The sequence below is a fragment of the Notolepis coatsorum genome (genome assembly GCF_963971535.1).
Source record: "Notolepis coatsorum genome assembly, chromosome: 14".
In the NCBI taxonomy this organism is placed as follows: Eukaryota; Metazoa; Chordata; class Actinopteri; order Aulopiformes; family Paralepididae; genus Notolepis; species Notolepis coatsorum.
The window spans coordinates 36,638,232-36,658,333 of record NC_140178.1 but is presented as its reverse complement, the minus strand read 5'-3'; the positions used below and the strand labels follow the sequence as shown (position 1 = coordinate 36,658,333).

The 20,102-nt window shown below is 43.0% G+C and overlaps 1 protein-coding gene across 2 annotated transcripts in view; it reads left to right on the top strand.

Moving 5' to 3' along the window:
* The first annotated feature begins 251 nt into the window (after positions 1 to 251).
* Positions 252 to 20,102, top strand: part of tlk2 (tousled-like kinase 2) — a 52,468-nt gene continuing 32,617 nt past the window's right edge. The window contains exons 1-9 of one of the 2 annotated variants that reach the window (XM_084328549.1): positions 252 to 408; positions 1,133 to 1,221; positions 1,952 to 2,205; positions 6,680 to 6,729; positions 7,117 to 7,177; positions 7,287 to 7,426; positions 7,547 to 7,653; positions 9,991 to 10,056; positions 14,480 to 14,562. In XM_084328549.1, coding sequence (XP_084184675.1) covers positions 257 to 408; positions 1,133 to 1,221; positions 1,952 to 2,205; positions 6,680 to 6,729; positions 7,117 to 7,177; positions 7,287 to 7,426; positions 7,547 to 7,653; positions 9,991 to 10,056; positions 14,480 to 14,562 — 1,002 coding nt within the window. In that variant the 5' untranslated portion in view covers positions 252 to 256. Of the gene's footprint in view, positions 409 to 1,132; positions 1,222 to 1,951; positions 2,206 to 6,679; positions 6,730 to 7,116; positions 7,178 to 7,286; positions 7,427 to 7,546; positions 7,654 to 9,990; positions 10,057 to 12,782; positions 13,303 to 14,479; positions 14,563 to 20,102 lie in introns of those variants that run through there. The other variant, XM_084328548.1, reaches the window with a different exon arrangement.

Genomic DNA, 20,102 nt, shown 5'->3' with positions numbered 1-20,102 from the left:
GCCCTCTGCTGGAGGAACTACTAAACTACAACGTTAGAAACAAATCCTAATCCTTATTTAATAATCTCATCATGGGCGCACCTTTTAATATCAAACAACGTGAAACAAATGTATATAGAACATGATGACTAGTCGGGCTATGGTAGAGTACAACATATGTAGTGTATACATGCATTAAGTCATTCTATGACGTCAATTCTATGTTCTACTTTTTATGCGCATCATTCCTTCCTTCCTTCCGGCGCATCAGTCCAACATGGCAGCGCCCGACGCTGTCGGTGGGGAGAAGAGAGACAGCATGGAAACTGGGCGAATCCTGCCTGAATGTTCGTCTGAAGATGTGAAGCGACCTAAGTTCGGGACACGTTTCTTGACAGATCCTCGTCAAGTCTTTCAACACAACGCATGGTTGGTAGAACACTGTTGGACAGGAGCAGGAGAGACGTTCCTGATGTGCATTTGTGGGACAGCCAACTGTTCCCTGGCTGTTTGCTGCAGAAGTCTGTTCATTATAACCGGCTACCCACTGAAGTCAAGTCATTATGCTAGTATTTACGTTGGGTCTAGATTGAAATTATTTGGTATTGTTATATTGACTAACATCTTAAAGGTACTGTAATAAGTACGAATTAGTGGTCTACATCAATAATAACTACATTCCGACAGCCATCACTGGTATAGTGTTTGGTCAGTAACATGGATCTTCCAGGCCCTCTGCTCTGTACTAAACAGAAAATAAATGGAGACATAAAATACATAAACATCTAGGGTTCTCTCTCCTGATTTGATAAAGTGGGGAGGGATACCAGATTGCAGAGCATAGGGACTGGGAGACCCATGTTACTGACGAACACTACAACAACAGAACTTTCGTAACCTCAGTGGTGTTGATTAGGCGGTTACTGCTGGCAGTAGGTGGGTATACCACCTTGCTGTTGCTAATTAATTGAAATGGTTATTATAAAATGATTGGTGGTTACATTCTAATGAATGGCCAGAGAGAGTTGGCGGGTGTAATTCGTTTGACCACACAAATCATAGACTACTACACACCACCGATTAGCACAGTACACCACCAATATTGTTATTTGTTTTCCACCCCATTTACCTGCTGTTGTACCATTTTCAACAGGGACAATGTAGAGTGGACCGAGGAACAGGAAGCAGCAGCTAAGGAGAAGGTCCTAGAAAACAGTCAGCCGGTCCCTTCTGAGAAACAAGGTGGGCTGTCAGAACCCACGGCCCGTATTCATGAAGGATGCATGTAGGGCTGGGCGATATAACGATAACGATAATTATCGCGATATATTTTAATAATCGATATCGGGGGAAAATAAAAATCAGAAACTCGATCAGAGAATAGATTTTACGTGTACTCGCCGATACCGATACCAGCATTTTAGGCTGTATCGGAGGCATTTCCGATACTGGTAGCTACAGGTATCGGAACAACTCTAATTGTGATTTGGACTTTTTAGTTCAGTTTCCTTTAGCTTTCAGACAGTGATTGCCACCTGCAGCTTAATTAAATTAACTTTCTATTTTCAGAAATGTAAACATTTAGTTTTGTATTTTGGGGGTGAAGGCCAAACAGAATGTGTCTTTTATGTGGTCAGGTCAGAATGTAGAAAAGACATGCACAATTAGACCTCTACATTGTTGGAGAATTAGGCCACTTCTTTTTTTCTTCTTGTATTGATTGTAGATGTGACTCTTATTGCTTTTTAGTTTTCTCCTTGAATTGGCATTGACTCAAAGACTCAAATTAAAAAAGATGAAAAGAAAAGATAGTTAAATGCAGTGATTTATAGTTTCAGTCTGGATTTATTTTCCCTAGCATACATTCAGATTTTAACTTTCATTTCAGCTAAAATGTTTATCGATCACAGAGCTCGGATCCATGAAAAAGTACTCACTCAGACTTGCTTACTTTTTTGAAAATTGTTTGCAGAGGAATACGACTGCCGGGCAAACGAGTACTGGAATGACTTTTACACAATCCACGAGAATCGCTTTTTCAAAGACCGCCACTGGCTCTTCACGGAGTTCCCAGAGCTGGCCCCGCGGCGTTGTCTCAACCGAGAATCCCTCTCGGAAGACGATCACAGAGACGGTGTGGACCGAGAACAAAGCGGGGAAGTCACCTCTTCGCCCCGCGCTCCCAGTGATGACCCAGGCTCCTCTGCCACCTGCCGCATTCTAGAGGTGACGAGTTTAATTTCAAACCTTTATTTAAACTCGAAAAGGCAACTCGGGTTTCCCACATTTACAGTCACATCGAGTGTACATACAGAGTTAAGCAAAATAAAAGGCATATGAAATCACAACAATAAGACAAGTAAGAATAACAACAATACATTAACACGTACAACTTCATTGACAAAGGTTGGAGATCAATGTTTTAAACTCTGCAACAGAGGGGAGAGTCTCAAGATGTTAAATTGACCCTGTCACGAGCAAACTCTGAGGACCTTAACAGTTTGAGTGCCAGCCATTAACCCTTTCTCTGCCACACTTATGTACATCCTTATATGATGACCTGTGCCAGTGGGTCCTGGACTTCCTGACGGGCAGACCCCAGGTGGTAAGAGCCGGCAACTGCACCTCCTCATCCATCACGCTCAACATAGGGGCCCCCCAGGGCTGTGTTCTGAGCCCCCTCCTCTACTCCCTGTACACACATGACTGCGTAGCACAGCGGAACAACAACACCATCATCAAATTTGCTGATGACACAGTAGTGGTGGGCCTGATCTCTGCCAACGACGAAAGGGCCTACCTGGAAGAGGTAGAGAACCTGTCACAGTGGTGTCAGGAGAACTGCCTCTCCCTGAACGTCAGCAAAACAAAAGAGATGATTGTGGACTTCAGGAGGTCGGGGGTCAAGGACTACAGCCCCCTCAGCATCGACGGGGCACCAGTTGAGAGAGTGAACAGTTTCAAGTACCTCGGAGCCCACATATCCGAGGACTTGACATGGACCACACACATTGACAGTGTTGTGAAGAAGGCACGACAACGCCTCTACTTCCTCAGGCGCCTAAGGAAGTTCCAAGTCAGTCAGAAGATCCTTAGGAACTTCTACTCATGTACAATAGAGAGCATCCTGACCGGCAACATCACCTCCTGGTTTGGGAATAGCACTGCACAAGACCGTAGCAGACTACAAAGAGTGACACGTTCAGCCGAACGCACAATTAGAGGGGGGCTTCCCACCCTCCAGAACATTTACAACAAGCGGTGCAAGGGGAAGGCTAAGAGAATTATTAAGGACTCGAGCCACCCGAACAACTGCCTCTTTGAACTGCTGCCGTCAGGCAAGCGATACCGGAGTCTTATGGCGAGCACAGAAAGACTCAGAAGGAGCTTCTATCCCCAGGCCATCAGGCTGCTAAACGAACAATAATCGCTAAACGAACAATAATCACTATGCAACAACCATCAAATGCACACAGCACACACACCCACACGCACACACTCACTCAAACAAACAACACACTGCAGCACCCACTCTCCACACTTTAGATCACACAAACACACTTACACTTTATATTTATTGATAAAGGATTTGCACTACAACTCGTACACCTACTGTGAATTGTACCTAAACTGCACCTCGTCCATTTATGCCTTGCACTATATAGTATTGTATATTAGTACACTGCACAGTATTGTATATTGTATGGTAACTACGTCTACGAACATTGTACATATGTCTAAACTGAACACTGTGACCTCTTTTTTTACTTCTAATTTTTACTATGTCTTTATTTCATACTTATCTTGTCATGCACAGTCTCTGGAGCGCAACAGTAAGAAGCATTTTGTACAAAAGTATTCTGTACTTCTGTATGACAACTATTAAAGAAACTTGAAACTTGAAACTTGAAACTATACCATCCTCTGCCAGCTCTATTTGTCTATGGAGAAGTTCCCCTTCTTTGCAGGGCTATAACTTTTTTAATTGTATTGCTAAATTGACATTACTATGGCCCATTCAACGTCAATTATCTATCGTTTAGGATGTAGCAACGTTCTACTTTTTCATTCACATATTCATACTAAAATACGTTCTAAAGTATAAATATGTTTTTATTGTTTTCTGCAGCATTCTGCAGAACGTGATTTATAGCCCTAAATGCATTATATTGATGATCAAATACAGTTTGATAGCGATCGGCGCCAGATAAAAAATGTCAAATGTACGTGCTTCTAGAAGTTACTACTTATCATCTGATGTTGACCGGATGGGGGGGGGGGGGGGGTCGTTTATAATTCCGTGGCCAACGTTAGATGATTCATGTAGTGTGGGTGATATGATCATCAGAGCAGTTTGTATCGAACACGGTAAAAATAAACGCTGAAACGTACCCCAGTCTCCTCGGGCCGTTGGACGATGAGTGTGGAGCAAAAAGATTGCTATTATGGGATGTTGAAATATGCAATCCATCTCCAGGTTGTATAATAGTATATACGTCCAAATCATGTTGTTTATTGAGTTAGGGTGAGCGATCGATTATCCAGTGTGTCAAGATGGAGTCCCGGGAGCTATAGCGAGTGGTCGGACCGAATTTGGATGAGCACCAGTTTCCGTTTCCGGTTTGCTGTTTGGGTGATCCGCCGATCGGCCACCAGATGGCACTCTTGAACCGGTTGGAGAGTTGAGAGGGGATCAACAGTAGATCTCAAGTCTCTGCGGGAGAAATATGATTGCCATCACAGATTTTTAAAATATTGATCTCAATGACGTGTTACAGCGTCATTGGCAGATTAAACATGGCGAGCAATGACGTGTTACGGCGTCCTTGGCGATTTAAAGGGTTAACATGGGAAACATGGTTAAATGCCAGGACCCACTTCAATGATAGCGTTGTGAACGCATAATCTCTCTCTTAAATTATGGCTATGTGTCTAATCTGCCTGTCGTTTATCAATGACTTGTTTGCAGTCAACATTGTCGAAACGGATTGTTTTTTAATCTGTTCATTTTCGTCTTATAGCATTTTGAAAAGCCCTAGTTTTTCAGGAAAATATATAGATTCTGTGATAAAAGGCATTTACTGGAATATTCTAGCATACACAAAAACGTTGACATTTTTCGGCCTATTTATGAATCGTTTTCAAATAAACGCTAGATTATCGATAGTATATGTGTACTTATGCACGCTATAGAGGCGGGCTGAAAAATCGATTCTCTCATTTCCTGATCGCACACACACACAGACACACACACGCATGGGGCAAACGCTTATATCTCTGTGAAAACAGCTCTGATTATCCTAAGACTGGTAAAATAAATTCCTTACCTGAGATCGGATGTTATCCAAAAAGATTATTCCAATTCCTGATCGCCATTCCAAATATCGATCACGCTTATTGATTAGTGTTGGGTTGGGTCCTGTAAATACATAATTCACATGTTTTTCCGGGCTGGCGAGCACAATCGATCCTTCAGATGCCTCGACGGAAAAGTAAAATGAGGAAACTGGCGGCGTCTATTCTTATCCTAACGGATTTACAGTTCCGCACGATCTGATTGGCCACTGACGTTTCTGGTCATGTGACATGTGCGCCCAATCGCGTGACGCGCCCATCTCCGCCTCGAACAGCAGCAAACTACCTAACGCCTAGTTTATCACTGGTTAAGCTTAGGCGACTCTTTCGAAGTTGGTTAAGGTTAGAGTTTGGAATCAGGGCTGGTGTTCTATCGCCCTGCTCTAAGACAAACTCTAACCTTAACCAACTTCGAAAGAGTGCCTAAGCTTAACCGGCGAAAGAACTTGCCGTCACACGATTGGCGCGACCAGAAACGTCAGTGGCCAATCAGAGCGCAGAACGTGAACGTGGAACTGTAAATCCGTTAGGATAAGAATAGACGCAAACTGGCCACCCCCCTGCATCAGTGTAAAGTAATGGGGTGCAGTTACACAGGGAGAGACGATAGGGGGCGGTATCTTCCCAATTGAGCTCAGAGAGACTCTGCAGCACTAACCCGAGGCTCGATTGATGAAATATGAATTAAAATCGCCAATAAAATAAAAACGACAAACAAACGCTACAGTATATAGCGTCGGGGGCACTCAAAGGTCGGCATTAACTAACGACAAAACGTGTCCGTGGCACTCAATGTGTTAAAGACCAGCCAGTCACTAGAACGGGTTCCATGGGTACCAAAATTCCATGCCAATAATGATGTAGCTTACCAATAAGGGCCTTAAAAATGAACAAATACCAGTATGTGTTGCGCCTCCATCAGCGAGGACCAACCAACCTTCTCATAAAGGACACAGTGATGTGTGTCCTATCTATCATTAGTGATAGAGTGAGTGAACTTGGTGTTACTCGAATGATTTCCACTGCATTGATGGCAAAAAGCAACAACTCCCTTATGACTAGCTGTCTGATTATGCCGTCTGTGCTCTGCACTGATTACACAATTCCTGTCGAGATTCACTTATTTATTTATTTTACATTTATTTTGGATTTCATGGTGGGTTTTTGTTCTTGATTTATTGTGATGTTTCTTCTTGACTTGTTTAAAGAAGACTTGTCCAGCCCATGGGGACATTACCTTGTGATTTCATTTGATTCAGGCTGCAGTCTTGTCAGGATGAATTATTCTGAAACAAAGGCTACCTTTTGTGTTAATAATCTTTATGAATTGATGTTTGTCTTGTAGGTCGGCTGTGGTGTGGGCAACACTGTCTTCCCTATTCTCAAGACCAACAAGTGAGTGCCGATCGGTTGTACTATGACGATGACTAGAAGGCAGACGGGGCACGTCCTTGTTATTCTAGATATTTCAGTTCAGTTTCAAATGTACACATCCACGCCTCTGTCGAATTGTCACATTTGTCCGCGGGAAGCGACAGTTGTGATCGGAGGATCAAGGTAAAGCGGGTTTGAGATAGGTCCATTATGCTAACTTTTAAACTTTGACAATGATGCTACAGTTCGTCACTGACCATGTGTGATTGATTGATTGAAAATTGTATTAACAGATTTCAGAATGGGTACAATACAGTACGGCTCAATACACAATTGTTAAGGGGATGCAGACCAGAGAAAGACTTTCGTCCCATTTTCAATTCATAATGATTTGTTTCCCTGCTGCAGTGACCCGGGACTCTTCGTTTATTGCTGTGATTTCTCCAGAACGGCGGTGGAGCTGGTCAAGGTGAGATATATATATATATGAGATGATGGAGGCCTGACTCAGAGATTCACTCATATATTCATGAAGTGTTTGTGGCTAATTGAGCATTTACATTTACTCTCGTCACCAGACTAATCCAGAGTACGATGCTCAGCGCTGCTTTGCCTTTGTTCATGACTTGAGTGATATGGAAGCCAATTACCCTGTCCCAGATGGAAGCCTTGATGTTGTAGTACTAATCTTTGTGCTATCAGCCTTGCATCCTGATAAGTAAGATACCCTCCCCCACAAACACACGCGCACACCTCTCTTCCTCACTTGTGCTCTCTGCGTTTGTCTTTGAATGAAGTGCTGATATTATTGGCAAATGTTTCTTCTTGGCCTCCTCAGAATGCAGGCCTCCATCAGCAGATTGGCTGGGCTCCTGAAGCCTGGGGGAGTGATGCTACTCAGGGACTATGGTCGCTATGACATGGCACAGCTGCGCTTCAAGAAAGGTTAGTCATAACCAGGGCTCGATGATGTATAGGAGAGTATGGCAGGGTTTTTATCCCATTTTAAAAACGATCACTCCTCTGTTCAAAGATAGGTGGTTAATAGCCACGAGAGTGTCCCAGCTTTTCATATATCGTATAACGGATATCAAACAGTTTGCTCACAACATGCACTCGCACACCAAGCACTGCTACTTGATTGTTACTATTCCATATACAAGGTTCGCACAAGGTCCTTGAAGTGCTTAAAGTGCTTGATTTTTTACCAAAAAAAGTCGAGGCCTGGAATTCCTTGAAAACAGCAAACAAAATGTAACAAGGTGCTTAAAAAGTTATTGAAATTCAAATCAACCATTCGCATTGAAAGTTTTGTTCATCCATGATAAAATAGTTCTGAATCAAGAAATAATTTTTTTTAATCTAAAGTATAACTAATTGTCGCAAATTGTTTTTTTTTAAGCCATAAATATTGGATCCGAATTTTCTTTATATAAAGAAAACTGCATTTAAAAGTGCTTTTAAAATTTTAAATAATGCTTGGAAAAGTACATGAAAGTTAAGTTATACTTTATTACCCCAATCCTCTGCATTTGACCCATCCTAACTATTTAGGAGAAGTGGGCAGCCACACACAGTGCGGCACGCGGGGACCAACTCCAGTTGTAATGCCAGTACCTCGGTCAAGGGCGATGACAGGAAACCTAGCATGCATGTCTTTCGGTGTGTGGGAGGAAGTCGGAGTACCCAGAGGAAACCCGTGCAAACACGGGGAGAACATACAAACTCCACACAGAAAGGCCCCCTGCTTTCTTGCTGTGAGGCAACAGCACTATATATCCACTGTGCCACCGTGCCGCTCCAAAAATACACAATAAATGTTAATAAATACGAAAATGAAAACTCACACCAGGTTTGTAAGAATCCATAGCTCCTCATAGCGCCATCTGTCGTTTTTCTGATGAATTCTCATCAAATGTGTTCGCATGGAAACGGCCATCTAATTATCTGCAGCAGCTACATGAGAAGAAAAACACAGGAGTAAACATTTTAACGACAGATGGAGCTTAAAAAGTGGATTGTTACAAAGCTGGGGTGGGTTTTCCTTTTAGAGTTTATTACCAGACTATATATAATGGTATAAGAAAGCAAGTAGCTGTGCTACTTAAAAAGTATTAAATTCATAATTCTCAATTTAAGGCCTTAAAATTGATTAAAAGGTCTTCGATTTAATTTGCACAAGTATTAACTTTGTTTTGGGGGGCAGCCCAGCTGTAATATTAAATATATTAAATGTTTTTCTTTTTTTATCCACTTTTTCTCCTTATTTTTCAATTTTTCTCCCATCCCGATTTCATATTGCCAATTCTCCCCTCCCCTGTCTTGAACGTTGCTGGACTATGCCTCCCACTGGTCGGCTGTAGTGAGGATAGAAGCCTTGCATCACGTGTCCCCTCCGGTACACGAGGAGGCAGCCTGTCGATACCTGTCGATACCTGTCGATACGATAGCCCCCGATACTTCCTGTCTCTGCTGTACAGGCGTCACCCAACCGACCTGTAGGAGTCGCTGTCCACAACGTCCAATCCCCACCCATCGACTTTCCACCCGCTACCTCTGCCAATTGAGATAGTATGACGACTGGCCCAAGCCGGAGGCAACGCTGACTCGGGGAGTCGAGACCGGAGTCTCTTGCATTGGTGACAAGCGCAATCTCCGCTATGCCACCCAGCCGCCCTTATTAAATGTTTTTCTATTCAAGTCATTGTTTTTTGCGGGGCTACCGGGAGCTTGGAGTGTCTGACAAGAGCTTGTATGGAACGTGCAAGAATTTAAAGTCTCATGCAAGAGCAGCCGCCAGTTAAGTGTTGCAGTGTTTTCGTTTTTTTTCCTAGTATGGTCATGAAATTGGTATTAAATTTAGCTGTAAATGGTATTAAGTCTTAAATGTAACTTGTTGAAACCTGCAGATACCCAGGTGAGTGCATGTTGTGAGTTTGAGCAATATATATATGAAATATGAGCAAACTTGTTAGTGCAGGGAAATTATATGACATCATCTGCAGCCCAGGAATGCGATGGGTCTAGTGGTTGATTTACATGTCTGTCTACATTTTGTTATAAATGTTGATTTACATGTCGGTCTACACATTGTTATAAATGTTGATTTACATGTCTGTCTACATTTTGTTATAAATGTTGATTTACATGTCGTTCTACACATTGTGATAAATGTTGATTTACATGTCTGTCTACATTTTGTTATAAACATTTTGTTGATTTACATGTCTCCATATTGTTGTAGCCTAAATTAATGACTTATTTTTTCTTTTCTTCTTTCAGGAAGGTGTCTCTCTGAAAACTTCTACGTCCGAGGCGATGGAACACGGGTCTATTTTTTTACTCAAGGTAAAAACTAAAAGACTTTGGAGGTGGACAAGTGCTTATTGTTTTATGAATACTAAATACTAGGGATGTCCCGATACCACAGACACGAGTACAATAAATGTGGATACAGAGTACCAATACTGTAATAATACCATTACAGTTTTTACAATGGCTTTGAAAAGATGTTTTATTTCCATCAGATGTTCTTCACTTTCTGACTAACAAATTAAATATACAACATGACTCATTTAAAATTTAAATAATATAAATATAATAAGGTTTTTAACATTCAACTTTGTGTTTTCCTGAACAAACATTGCTTCTGAGTATGAGTACATGAGCACAGTATTGGTATCATGGATACTGGTACTAAATACTTAATTCTTACTAAAAGTTCAGACCGAACGCAATGAGAAATGTTGGGTTGCTCTACTTGAGGATGGCTTGAGTTAAAACAATGAACAAGCTAAATTACGTGAGGACATGCAAGTACATGATCAGTAGCACAGCTGACATATAGCTACATTCACACTGCAGGCAAAAGTGGCCCAAATCAGATTTTTCTGTGTGACTCCGATGTGGGTTGAACAGCACAAATCACATGAAATCTGATCTTTTCAATTCTGATTTGGGCCACTTTAATATGTCTGATTAGTTCATCAGCTGGCCTCTACTGCATTCAACTTGTGAATGAAACCATAAACTGTGACTTCAGTGTCCTCTGTTTACGTCCATCATCATCATTGTTCATTTGCGCATGCGGGTCAGCTCAGGAGCGTGACCAGTTCACATTGATATTGGCCACATAAATAAAACCAGCCAAACCAAAAAATTGGATCTGAGCAATAAATCTGAATTGAGCACTAAAGCTTGTGTAACGGAGGTACCACGAGTATATCCACAGTCACGATGGACTTCATGTGTTGTGAAGTGACTGTGGTGTGGCACGTAGCGGTACTGCAAGTAAACTCACTCCGGCCACTCCGCGGGCGACATCATAGACCGCTATACCAAGAGATGAATTCACCTGTTGGTATAGCGGTCTATGATGTCGCCCGCGGAGTGACCGACCCGGGTTCGACTCCCACTCAGGGCATGTCAAAATAAGACTGGCTACAGTGGTGCCGTGACCCGGATGCCTTGGGTGGTGTGAGTTTAGGGGGGTGAGTGTAACGGAGGTACCGTGAGTATATCCACAGTCACGATGGACTTCATGTGTTGTGAAGTGACTGTGGCACGTAGTGGTACTCCAAGTAAACTCACTCCCCTTAAAAGGCATCCAGACACATTACCAAGAGGTGAATTTATCTCTTGGTATAGCGGTCTGTGATGTCGCCCGTGGAGTGGCTGACCCGGGTTCGACTCCCACTCAGGGCATGTCAAAATAAGACCGGTTTCACTTGTTGTGTTGAACTTACAATGTAACTCTTGTTTTTATTTCTAGACTACAAACTATGTATAGCAGTCTATATTTCATATGAATTGTGAAGAACATGCCCAAACTTTCTTTATTATTCAAATCGAAGCTGTGTCTCTCTCATTCTGAGCCTCCCATTGATTTTGCATGCATTCGATATTTCTCATCGCTTTCCGTCTAAAACACAAGCTGCAGTTGCGATTCCCATACGGAATCAAGAGTTCCTTGAGTTAATTAGAATTCTTAATGCTTATTCTTGTCTTCTGAATATTACCCCCCCCCCCCCCCCCCCAGATGAACTCCATGACATGTTCACTGAGGCAGGGCTCGAGAAGGTGCAGAACCTCGTGGACAGGAGATTGCAAGTGAACAGGGGCAAACAACTCACCATGTACCGGGTGTGGACTCAGTGCAAGTACCGCAAGGCTCACACTCAGCCTCCTGAGACACAGGACTGACCTAATCAGCTGAGGAGGACTCTCTTAGCGGTTCACCCCTGGATGGATCGCAACTGAGACCTGGAGTGGAACTCCAGGTGGGAGCAGCCCTCTCTGTGAGGACGCATGGAAGGAAGATGCTCTGTTTGTGATTGATGCAAAGCAAATGGGAAGCAGAAGCATTTGACCTTACAGTCCATCAACAAGTGTAATGTTTGATGGACTTGTTTTAAGACCGGTGTCCTGATGGTGCCTTCTTAGAAATTGCACCTGTAGCTCGGAAGTGAAAGATGTCTCGTCGACACAGGGAAAGGCTGCTGAGTTGATTACATTGAACAAGGGCTGGTTACCTGCATACAAGTGTTTTTATTCAACCAGTATTTGAAATTTGAAATGGTCTTAATGTTTTTAAAGACACCCGTCTGACACCTACTTACCATCAAATGAATAAAAGCATTGTTACTTGACAGTTTTACTTTACTTGCTTGAATCCATTCAGCCTGTCGAGTTTGTATGAACTCTTTCCCTCTCATGAAGATTTTATCTATTTAAGGATGGAACTACCTCTTGAGATTATAATATGTCACATGACTGGGTTCTGTGATCAAGTGTTGATAATCTACATTTATTGATAATATTGACAATTTTATGGATACAGCCTAGGCATCACAGGCATGCAAACTTTCTAAGAATGTATTTTGTGGTGGGGGTGGGAGTTGTTGAATTGCAGCCCATATCAAACGACTTGTAATTGGCCCAGACAAGACATTTGGGGGGGGGGGGCAGGCGTGGACTGAATGAAGGTGAGGAGCCAAATACTTGAACAATCTCACGAGAAAAGGTGAGACTTTCTGATTATTGTTTACATTGCAAAACATGAGAACCGAACCGAATCGATCCGGATTCGACTGAAAAGATTGCAACAACAACATGTCCCCTAACAGATCTTTCCCTACGGCGAGGAAGACGACCGGACCCGAACTTTGTTTTTGATCGGACCCGTAACGTTATTCATCTCTGACCAGGAGGAGGATAGGGGAGTAGATTTAAAAATAAATCATCTATGCCAGATGAAAACTGCTAAGGGTGGCCATTGTGTGGAACATGATGATACCCGAAATAGGCATGGTGTGGCGCTCGAAGAAAGGAATGTGAACGCGAGGATCCCCATCCCCGTGTAGGGAGTGCAGAAGGCGGGTTCGGGAGGGAGGGATCCCCCCAGAGCGTCCAGGCCTAGGAGGGAATCCTCCGTAGTCTCCCGCGAGGCGCAGCGGCAACTATCAACACGCGAGGGACGTGGACTTGGACGAGGCCTCGCTTGGGAGTGTCTGCTTAGTACGGGGGGGGAAACAGCGGGGACTTTTTCGGACAATAACCGGGCCTCTGGGAGGACCGTGGAAAAGATTAATCGCAGTAAGTAGCTTGCTAGCCCATGAAAGAAAAACGCAAATCGGTCTCTAGGTAACGTTCTCCGTACTCCGTGTCCGGTGCCCCGAGTTGGAGCGCGGTGGCAGCGAGACCCGCCGCGGGTCGACGACACGGTGCGAGCAGACGCTGCTGCTTTGACAGTCGGTCGCTAACGTTAATGAAGTCGTTCCGTTTTGTGGACATTGACAATGTTAAATAGCTTTATCACGTTTACCAAATTTATTTTGATTGTCAGCGAAGTAGGTAACGCAAACGTGTCGACGTCAATCAACCTGTATCTAAATAACTTGGCGTTAGCTAACGTTACTTGACTTAACAATTGCTATCTTGCTCGTAAATCATGGTTGTAATGCTAGCTACCATTAAAGTTAGTTAGCTAACCAAGGTAACGTTAGCTGGTGTTAGTTCGTTGATCATTCACTGATGATGTTGCAGCTTGTTACGCTGGTCAGCACAGCTGAGCCAGCGAGCTCATTCCTTTGAACCTGCAACTGAGCCAGCGAGCTCATTCCTTTGAACCTGCAACTGTCTGCAAGCATGGGGAACCACGAATCTCCCTTATTTATTTAATAAAAATTTCGCAATAAAAATAATCATTAGCTGGATACTCGGGTAATGTTTTCCAAGACCGCTATATAACACACATCGCAGGGTGTGTAACGTTTGACGAATCTATTATTTTGACAGACAGTGTGTTGTCTGAAGTGGACTTTTCCATTGCTGCGACTGTTCCACCATTGGTGACCTTTTATAAAACTCAAGTGGCGAGGCCCAGTGCTTTATCACAGGATGCTGTAATTTTCCAAAACCACACTGTAAACATCTGTGCTGTGCTGCACCAAAGGTGTCGATTCATTGTATATAGACCTAGTCTTGTGTATTCTGTTTGACCTCCAGTGCACACAGTCTTTAGGCAGATGTCACTTTGCTGTCAAGTGATATAGTAAATGGTTTAGCTACAGGGATAGTTCTTATTGAAGATATAGAATAGAAGGAAGAGCAAAAACATGGACAGTGTCAGGGATATTGATGAGTCAATGGGAATGTTCCACAGGCATAGCCAACAAACAACCTCGACTCATCGCTTCCAGGACCTGGAAGTAAAGATATGTCACTCTTGCCTATCTTTATTTTTTAATCTCTCTCCTTTTTGTCTCGACAGCCATGATGGAAGAACTGCATAGCCTGGACCCGCGTCGACAGGAGCTGCTGGAGGCTCGCTTCACCGGAGTCGGCCTAGCTAAGGTCTGTGTTACTGTGTGTAGGTGGAATAGACCCTGGTGGCCAGAGATTTCCTTCATCACACGTGTTTTGTGTCTCAAGTCTTCCTCTGTGTTTTGTCACTTTATTATCAGCGTCTTTGTGCTGTTTGGTCTGAACTTGGCCCCCGCTCCTTTATTTTTTTTGTCTGCATCTGTCGAGGGTTGAGCTGTGTGTCTGTGGTTTTTGGCCGGTGCAATAATATGGCATCACCTCCTCCTGGCTTGTGAGTTAGTGCTTGCATATGCGAGTGGAGGCGTCTGCCAAAAGGGCCACAGACAGGACAGGGGAGGAGGGCTGGGCAGGAACGCAGAAATAGTCTTTGACCAGGTGTGAGGTAACGATTAGACGTTTGCCTCTTGCTTCGAGAACGGGGGTTTCATCGTAGACGAAGCTCCCTTTTGTGGAAGGTGATCTTGGAACTGTGGAGGGAGCGAGAGTCGGTGCCAGGAGTGGGCCCGGTGCCAGCCATAGGCAGATCTGAGCACAGAGCTGCTGCCGCAGAGAAAATGGCGGCTTCCCACTAAGGCATCATGCCACAGCCACCCCATATGACAAGAGATGCAGTGTTGGGAAAAACGAGGGAGTGAGGAGTGTGTCAACAACAAATGTAAAACTAAAAGCCCCAGGAAACCATTGAGCTGTTTTTCTTTTCTTTTTGTTTTTGACCTTGGAACAGCCCTGTGGCTCTGCTGCTCCCACTCAGTCATCACGTGAGTTGACATTAAAGTAGAGCGAAGAGGGGCGGGACATTGATATCCTGTAATGACAAAGGGCTACTAGCACACATCAGGTAGACTAGAGGAAACGACGGGGGCCTGTTCAAAATGCATTCCCCTTGAACAAAGTGCAATCAAAGATCCGAGATCACGGCGGGCGAACAACGCGCGGGCTGTTCCTCCTATCCGACACGGCGACACGCCATCTTTCATTAGTCTCCCCCCGGAGACAAAAGAAAAGAACAATGAGTCGAGACCGTAGCAGGAGGGAGAGAAAAATGGATGACATTATCTAAAGGTGACAGCCTGAGAGGGAGGGATACATCCCCACCAGCATGCCTGATGTTCAGCAGTTTCAGGAGAGTCGGGTGCGAGAGCCGCGGCGTGCTCTGAATCACTAAGCACGTCTCCCTGATAGGACGGCGCTGTGCAGAATTCCGATGCAAGCCGCTTGATCGACTGGCATCACCTAGCGAACCGGCATTGGAGTGAATATACAGTACATCGGACTGTTTGGAGTGTTCCATCAGTGGCCCAATATATTCTAACAAACTTCATCCCGTCTTTCTAGGCCTGTAGCCCATTTTCTTTCTCTCTTAGTCTGTGATGAATTACAAATGCATCGACACGTAATATGCAGAAATACACAGGTGTTACAAGCGAAGATACCCTTAATAAAGGAACATGAGGCATTATAAGCTGCACTAATCTAATGGGATGACAACGGATGGTTCCTGTCTCCTGAGTGGGTTGTAAGCCGCCAATGCTGTGCCTTGTTTAGCTCACATGACACATTACAGGAAGTGATTGGTTAATCATCCCAACTTGGGTTAGTCCAAGGGGCCAGTCTGGAGCTTCAGTGTAACTGAAAGGCGGACCATATTACAGCGTATTCCTTCCCACGCACGCACAAAAAAGTGAGCGTGTTCGTGCAACGCCGTTTTTTGAGATGGTGCACGAGCATTGGAAGGAAAGGCTGACCGACGGCTGAGTGGTTACAGGTAAATGGCCAGTTCAGATCAATGACTCAACGAGACTGGGTGCAGCTTGCAAAAGAATTCCAAGTCGTCTGATTGTAAACGTTCTGGACCGTTCACATCGAAGTAATGAGCACAACTAGGGTTGCCATGGTGATGCGGAACTTTCTATGACTGATAAACTCATGGTATAACACTGGTATTACCGGTGACACTGGACATTTTACAAAACAACGCTCAATATCTGTAGAGTGCTTACTTTGATCTTTAACGTTATGCGCCTAGATTGCTCTGCTGTGTATCTCCGTCTACATCTGTTTTTAATACATTTTCATAGATCCATTTGTTGGACAGACGGAGTTCACATTAGGTTCTATTTAAAAAAAGAAACCAACGAACAGTAATGCCTTCCGTCACTGTTCTATCTGTTCATTGACGGACGGATCAATGTAGTCCATTGATCACATACTGCGCAAACATAATTTTGCTGGTCTGGACTGGTCCTCTGAGCTCCTCCAGCCGAGATTTCCAAATCCTCCGCTATTATGTAATGCGTTGTGCCGTCTCTAGAGCCTTCTTTCTCTCCTTCACGCAAAGTTAAAACTAGTGAAAGTGAAATAAAAAAAATAGCTGCTGTCCGTACAGACACGATCAGTACAAATTAGCATTCTTTCTTTGAATGTGGACACTGATATACGAAAATGAACTAAATGGGTTTTTATTTCTATTCATAAAAAAAGAAATGCATACACCGGTGGGCAAGTAATGTACTCAGTGGATGCCTGAACACAGACTAACACCGGTATCACCGACTACGGCGGAAAGCCTAGCACAAACAACCATTATAAAAGTCATAGCAGGCTGTCCCCGAAGCCTGTTTTTGGGATTCGAACTTCGTCAGGGTTTTACGAACGAATGTTCGAACCTTTGTTTTTAATCAAAATTAAAAAAAAATCAAAGTTTTAATTAAAAATAAAAAATCCTCAAACTAAATCCTCAGTTTGAATAAAGTGATTAATCTGATTAAATTAGTATTTTTTATTAAATCAACTTTCTTTAATGAATATAACGTTTTTTAAATACTATAATATTAGTGTAGCCTAATCTTTATCTGCAACTGTGAAGAAAAACCACATTGGTTCAAACAGAATGAATAGACACATAAAAGAAACGTAAAAAAAAAATGTATTAAAATTTTAAATTTAGAATTTTGATTTCGAATTAGAATGTTAACATAACGAACCAACGTTCGAACATTCGGGCTCAGCCTTATAGCAGTAGTGATACAGTGGAGAAAAGGGTGGTGGTCTCCGGTCTAGACTGTATGACATGACCATAAAACACCTAAACCATACTCTCCTCCTACATAGCCATAAGGATCTCTGCTAAATGGGGTCTTTAGAAAATGATCAGAAGCTTTTGTTTGGACAATGAAAGAAGAATGCAGTATGGACAGCAGCCTCTAAATAGAGCACCATGATGCTGTCCGTGGTTCTGAAATAGGTTTGGCATGCAGGTCTTTTGTTCTTCTTCGATCCACATTTCAAAATGACAGGCAGTGATCTTGGCGACACATCTAAAAAGGACGCAGAGCTACATAAATATTTGGACATCAACATAATTCTCCTCATTTTGGCTCTGTACACCACCACAATGGATTAGAAATTCAAATGAGTCAAAGTCAAAATGGTTTAAGTGCAGACTTTCATCTTTAAAATCAGGTGAACGGTGTAGGAATTACAACAATTTCTATATGTGCCTCCTCCTTTTTAAGGGACCAAAAGTAATTGGACAATTGGCTGCTCCGCTGTTCCATGGCCAGGTGTGTGTTATTCCCTCATTATTTCATTTACAATGAGCAGATAGGTTTAGAGTTAATTTCAAGTGTGGTATTTGCATTTGGAATCTGTTGCTGTCAACTCTCAATATGAGGTCCAAAGAGCTGTCGCTATCAGTGAAGCAAGCCATCATTAGGCTGAAAAATCAAAACAAACCTATCAGAGATAGCAAAAACATTAGATGTGGCCAAATCAACTGTTTGGTACATTCTTAAAAATAATCTATCTCAGCAACACCAAAAGACCCGGAAGACCACGGAAAACAACTGTAGTGGATGACGGAGGAATTCTTACCTTGGTGAAGAAAAAACCCTTCACAACAGTTGGCCAGATCAAGAACACTCTCCGGGAGGTAGGCGTATAAGTGTCAAAGTCAACAACCAAGAGAAGACTTCACCATGTGTGAATACAGATGGTTCACCACAATAATAGTAAACCATTGGTGAGCCTCAAAAACAGGAAGACCAAATTAGAGTTTGGCCAAAAAAACATCTAAAAAAGCACTTACAGTTCTGGAACAACATCCTATGGACAGATGAGACAATGATCAACTTGTACCAGAATGATGGGAAGAGAAGAGTATGGAGAAGGAAAGGAACTGCTTTCATCAGTGAAGAGCGGTGGTGGTAGTATTATGGTGTGGGCAATGGGCATGTATGGCTGCCAATGGAACTGGTCCCCTTGTAATTATTGATGATGTGACTGCTGACAAAAGCAGCAGGATGAATTCTGAAATGTTAGGGGTAGGGGTGCACGATATAGATTTTTTGAACCCGATACAGATAACTTTCTGCTCCTCAAGGCCGATACCGATAACCGATATTTATTGTATTATAATTTTTTTTTAAATGTATATTCCTGTAGTTTTTACCTAACCAGATTTATCATGACATGAGCGTTACTACTATGAACAAAACAAAGCCAAGACAACAGTTTTGACTGATAAAGTGACCATATTTATTTTTCCAAATAAATATAATTTGAATCAGAAAATTCACAATCCGTCAACAACTTATAATACATGATCCAACCTAACAAGTCACCTGCAACATCACCACCGCTACGATGGTGTGTTAAAAGCCTACGACGACGCGCGAGCAGCTAAAGCTGCTGTGAATCCAAAGCCAGCTACAAAGTAACCCGCGGCGCTTGTACCTATTGACGAGGCGTTTGCTAAATTAAAGAAGTTTGACAGAAATGACCCAAGGGCTCAAGCCGCTAGCTTTTAAGCAGTGCTTGGTGGTGCAAATTAACCTGGCTACTACGGAGCAATAAGCTTTAGCTGCTCGCGCGTCGTTGTAGGCTTTTAACACACCATCGTAGCGGTGGTGATGTTGCAGGTGACTTGTTAGGTTGGGTGTATTATAAGTTGTTGCCCTTTTCCCTCCTCGTGGAACTTCTGCATTGCATTTGTTACAAATAGCAAGCAAACTTTTTTCCTCTGAAACAATCCCACACTACTGATGCCATCTTAGTTTACATCCGCGCTGCCTCTGAAACTTACGTGGCTACGTCACAGCCAAGAAAGGGAGTGCTGGATTTGTGTAAAACGCCCTCTTCCTAAACCACACGCTATCAGTCGTACCACTGTACTGGCAAAACGGGAGGAGCCTACAGTAAAAACAAACGCCCTTCATCCCAATTCACCCACACCGCATTTTTTTTACCAAAAAATATATTATATTATCGGAGCTATCAATAACGTTATCGGGATGACGTCATAATTGCTTATCGGCCCGATAATTATCGTGCATCGCTAGTTAGGGGCAATACTATCTGCTTATATTCAGCCAAATCACTTCTGAACTCCTTGGATGGCGTTTTTTTTTTTAAGGCAAAGAAGTGGAATGTGTTTTTCAGGCATCTGCCAGCCGCAAGCAGTACTGTCTCTTGTGTTTTCAATGTATTTCCCATGAGCCCATTTGCTCTGTTGCCCTCTGTGTGCTTTTTTCCCCTTCTTACATGCAGACTTTTTGCAGAGCAAATTCTTG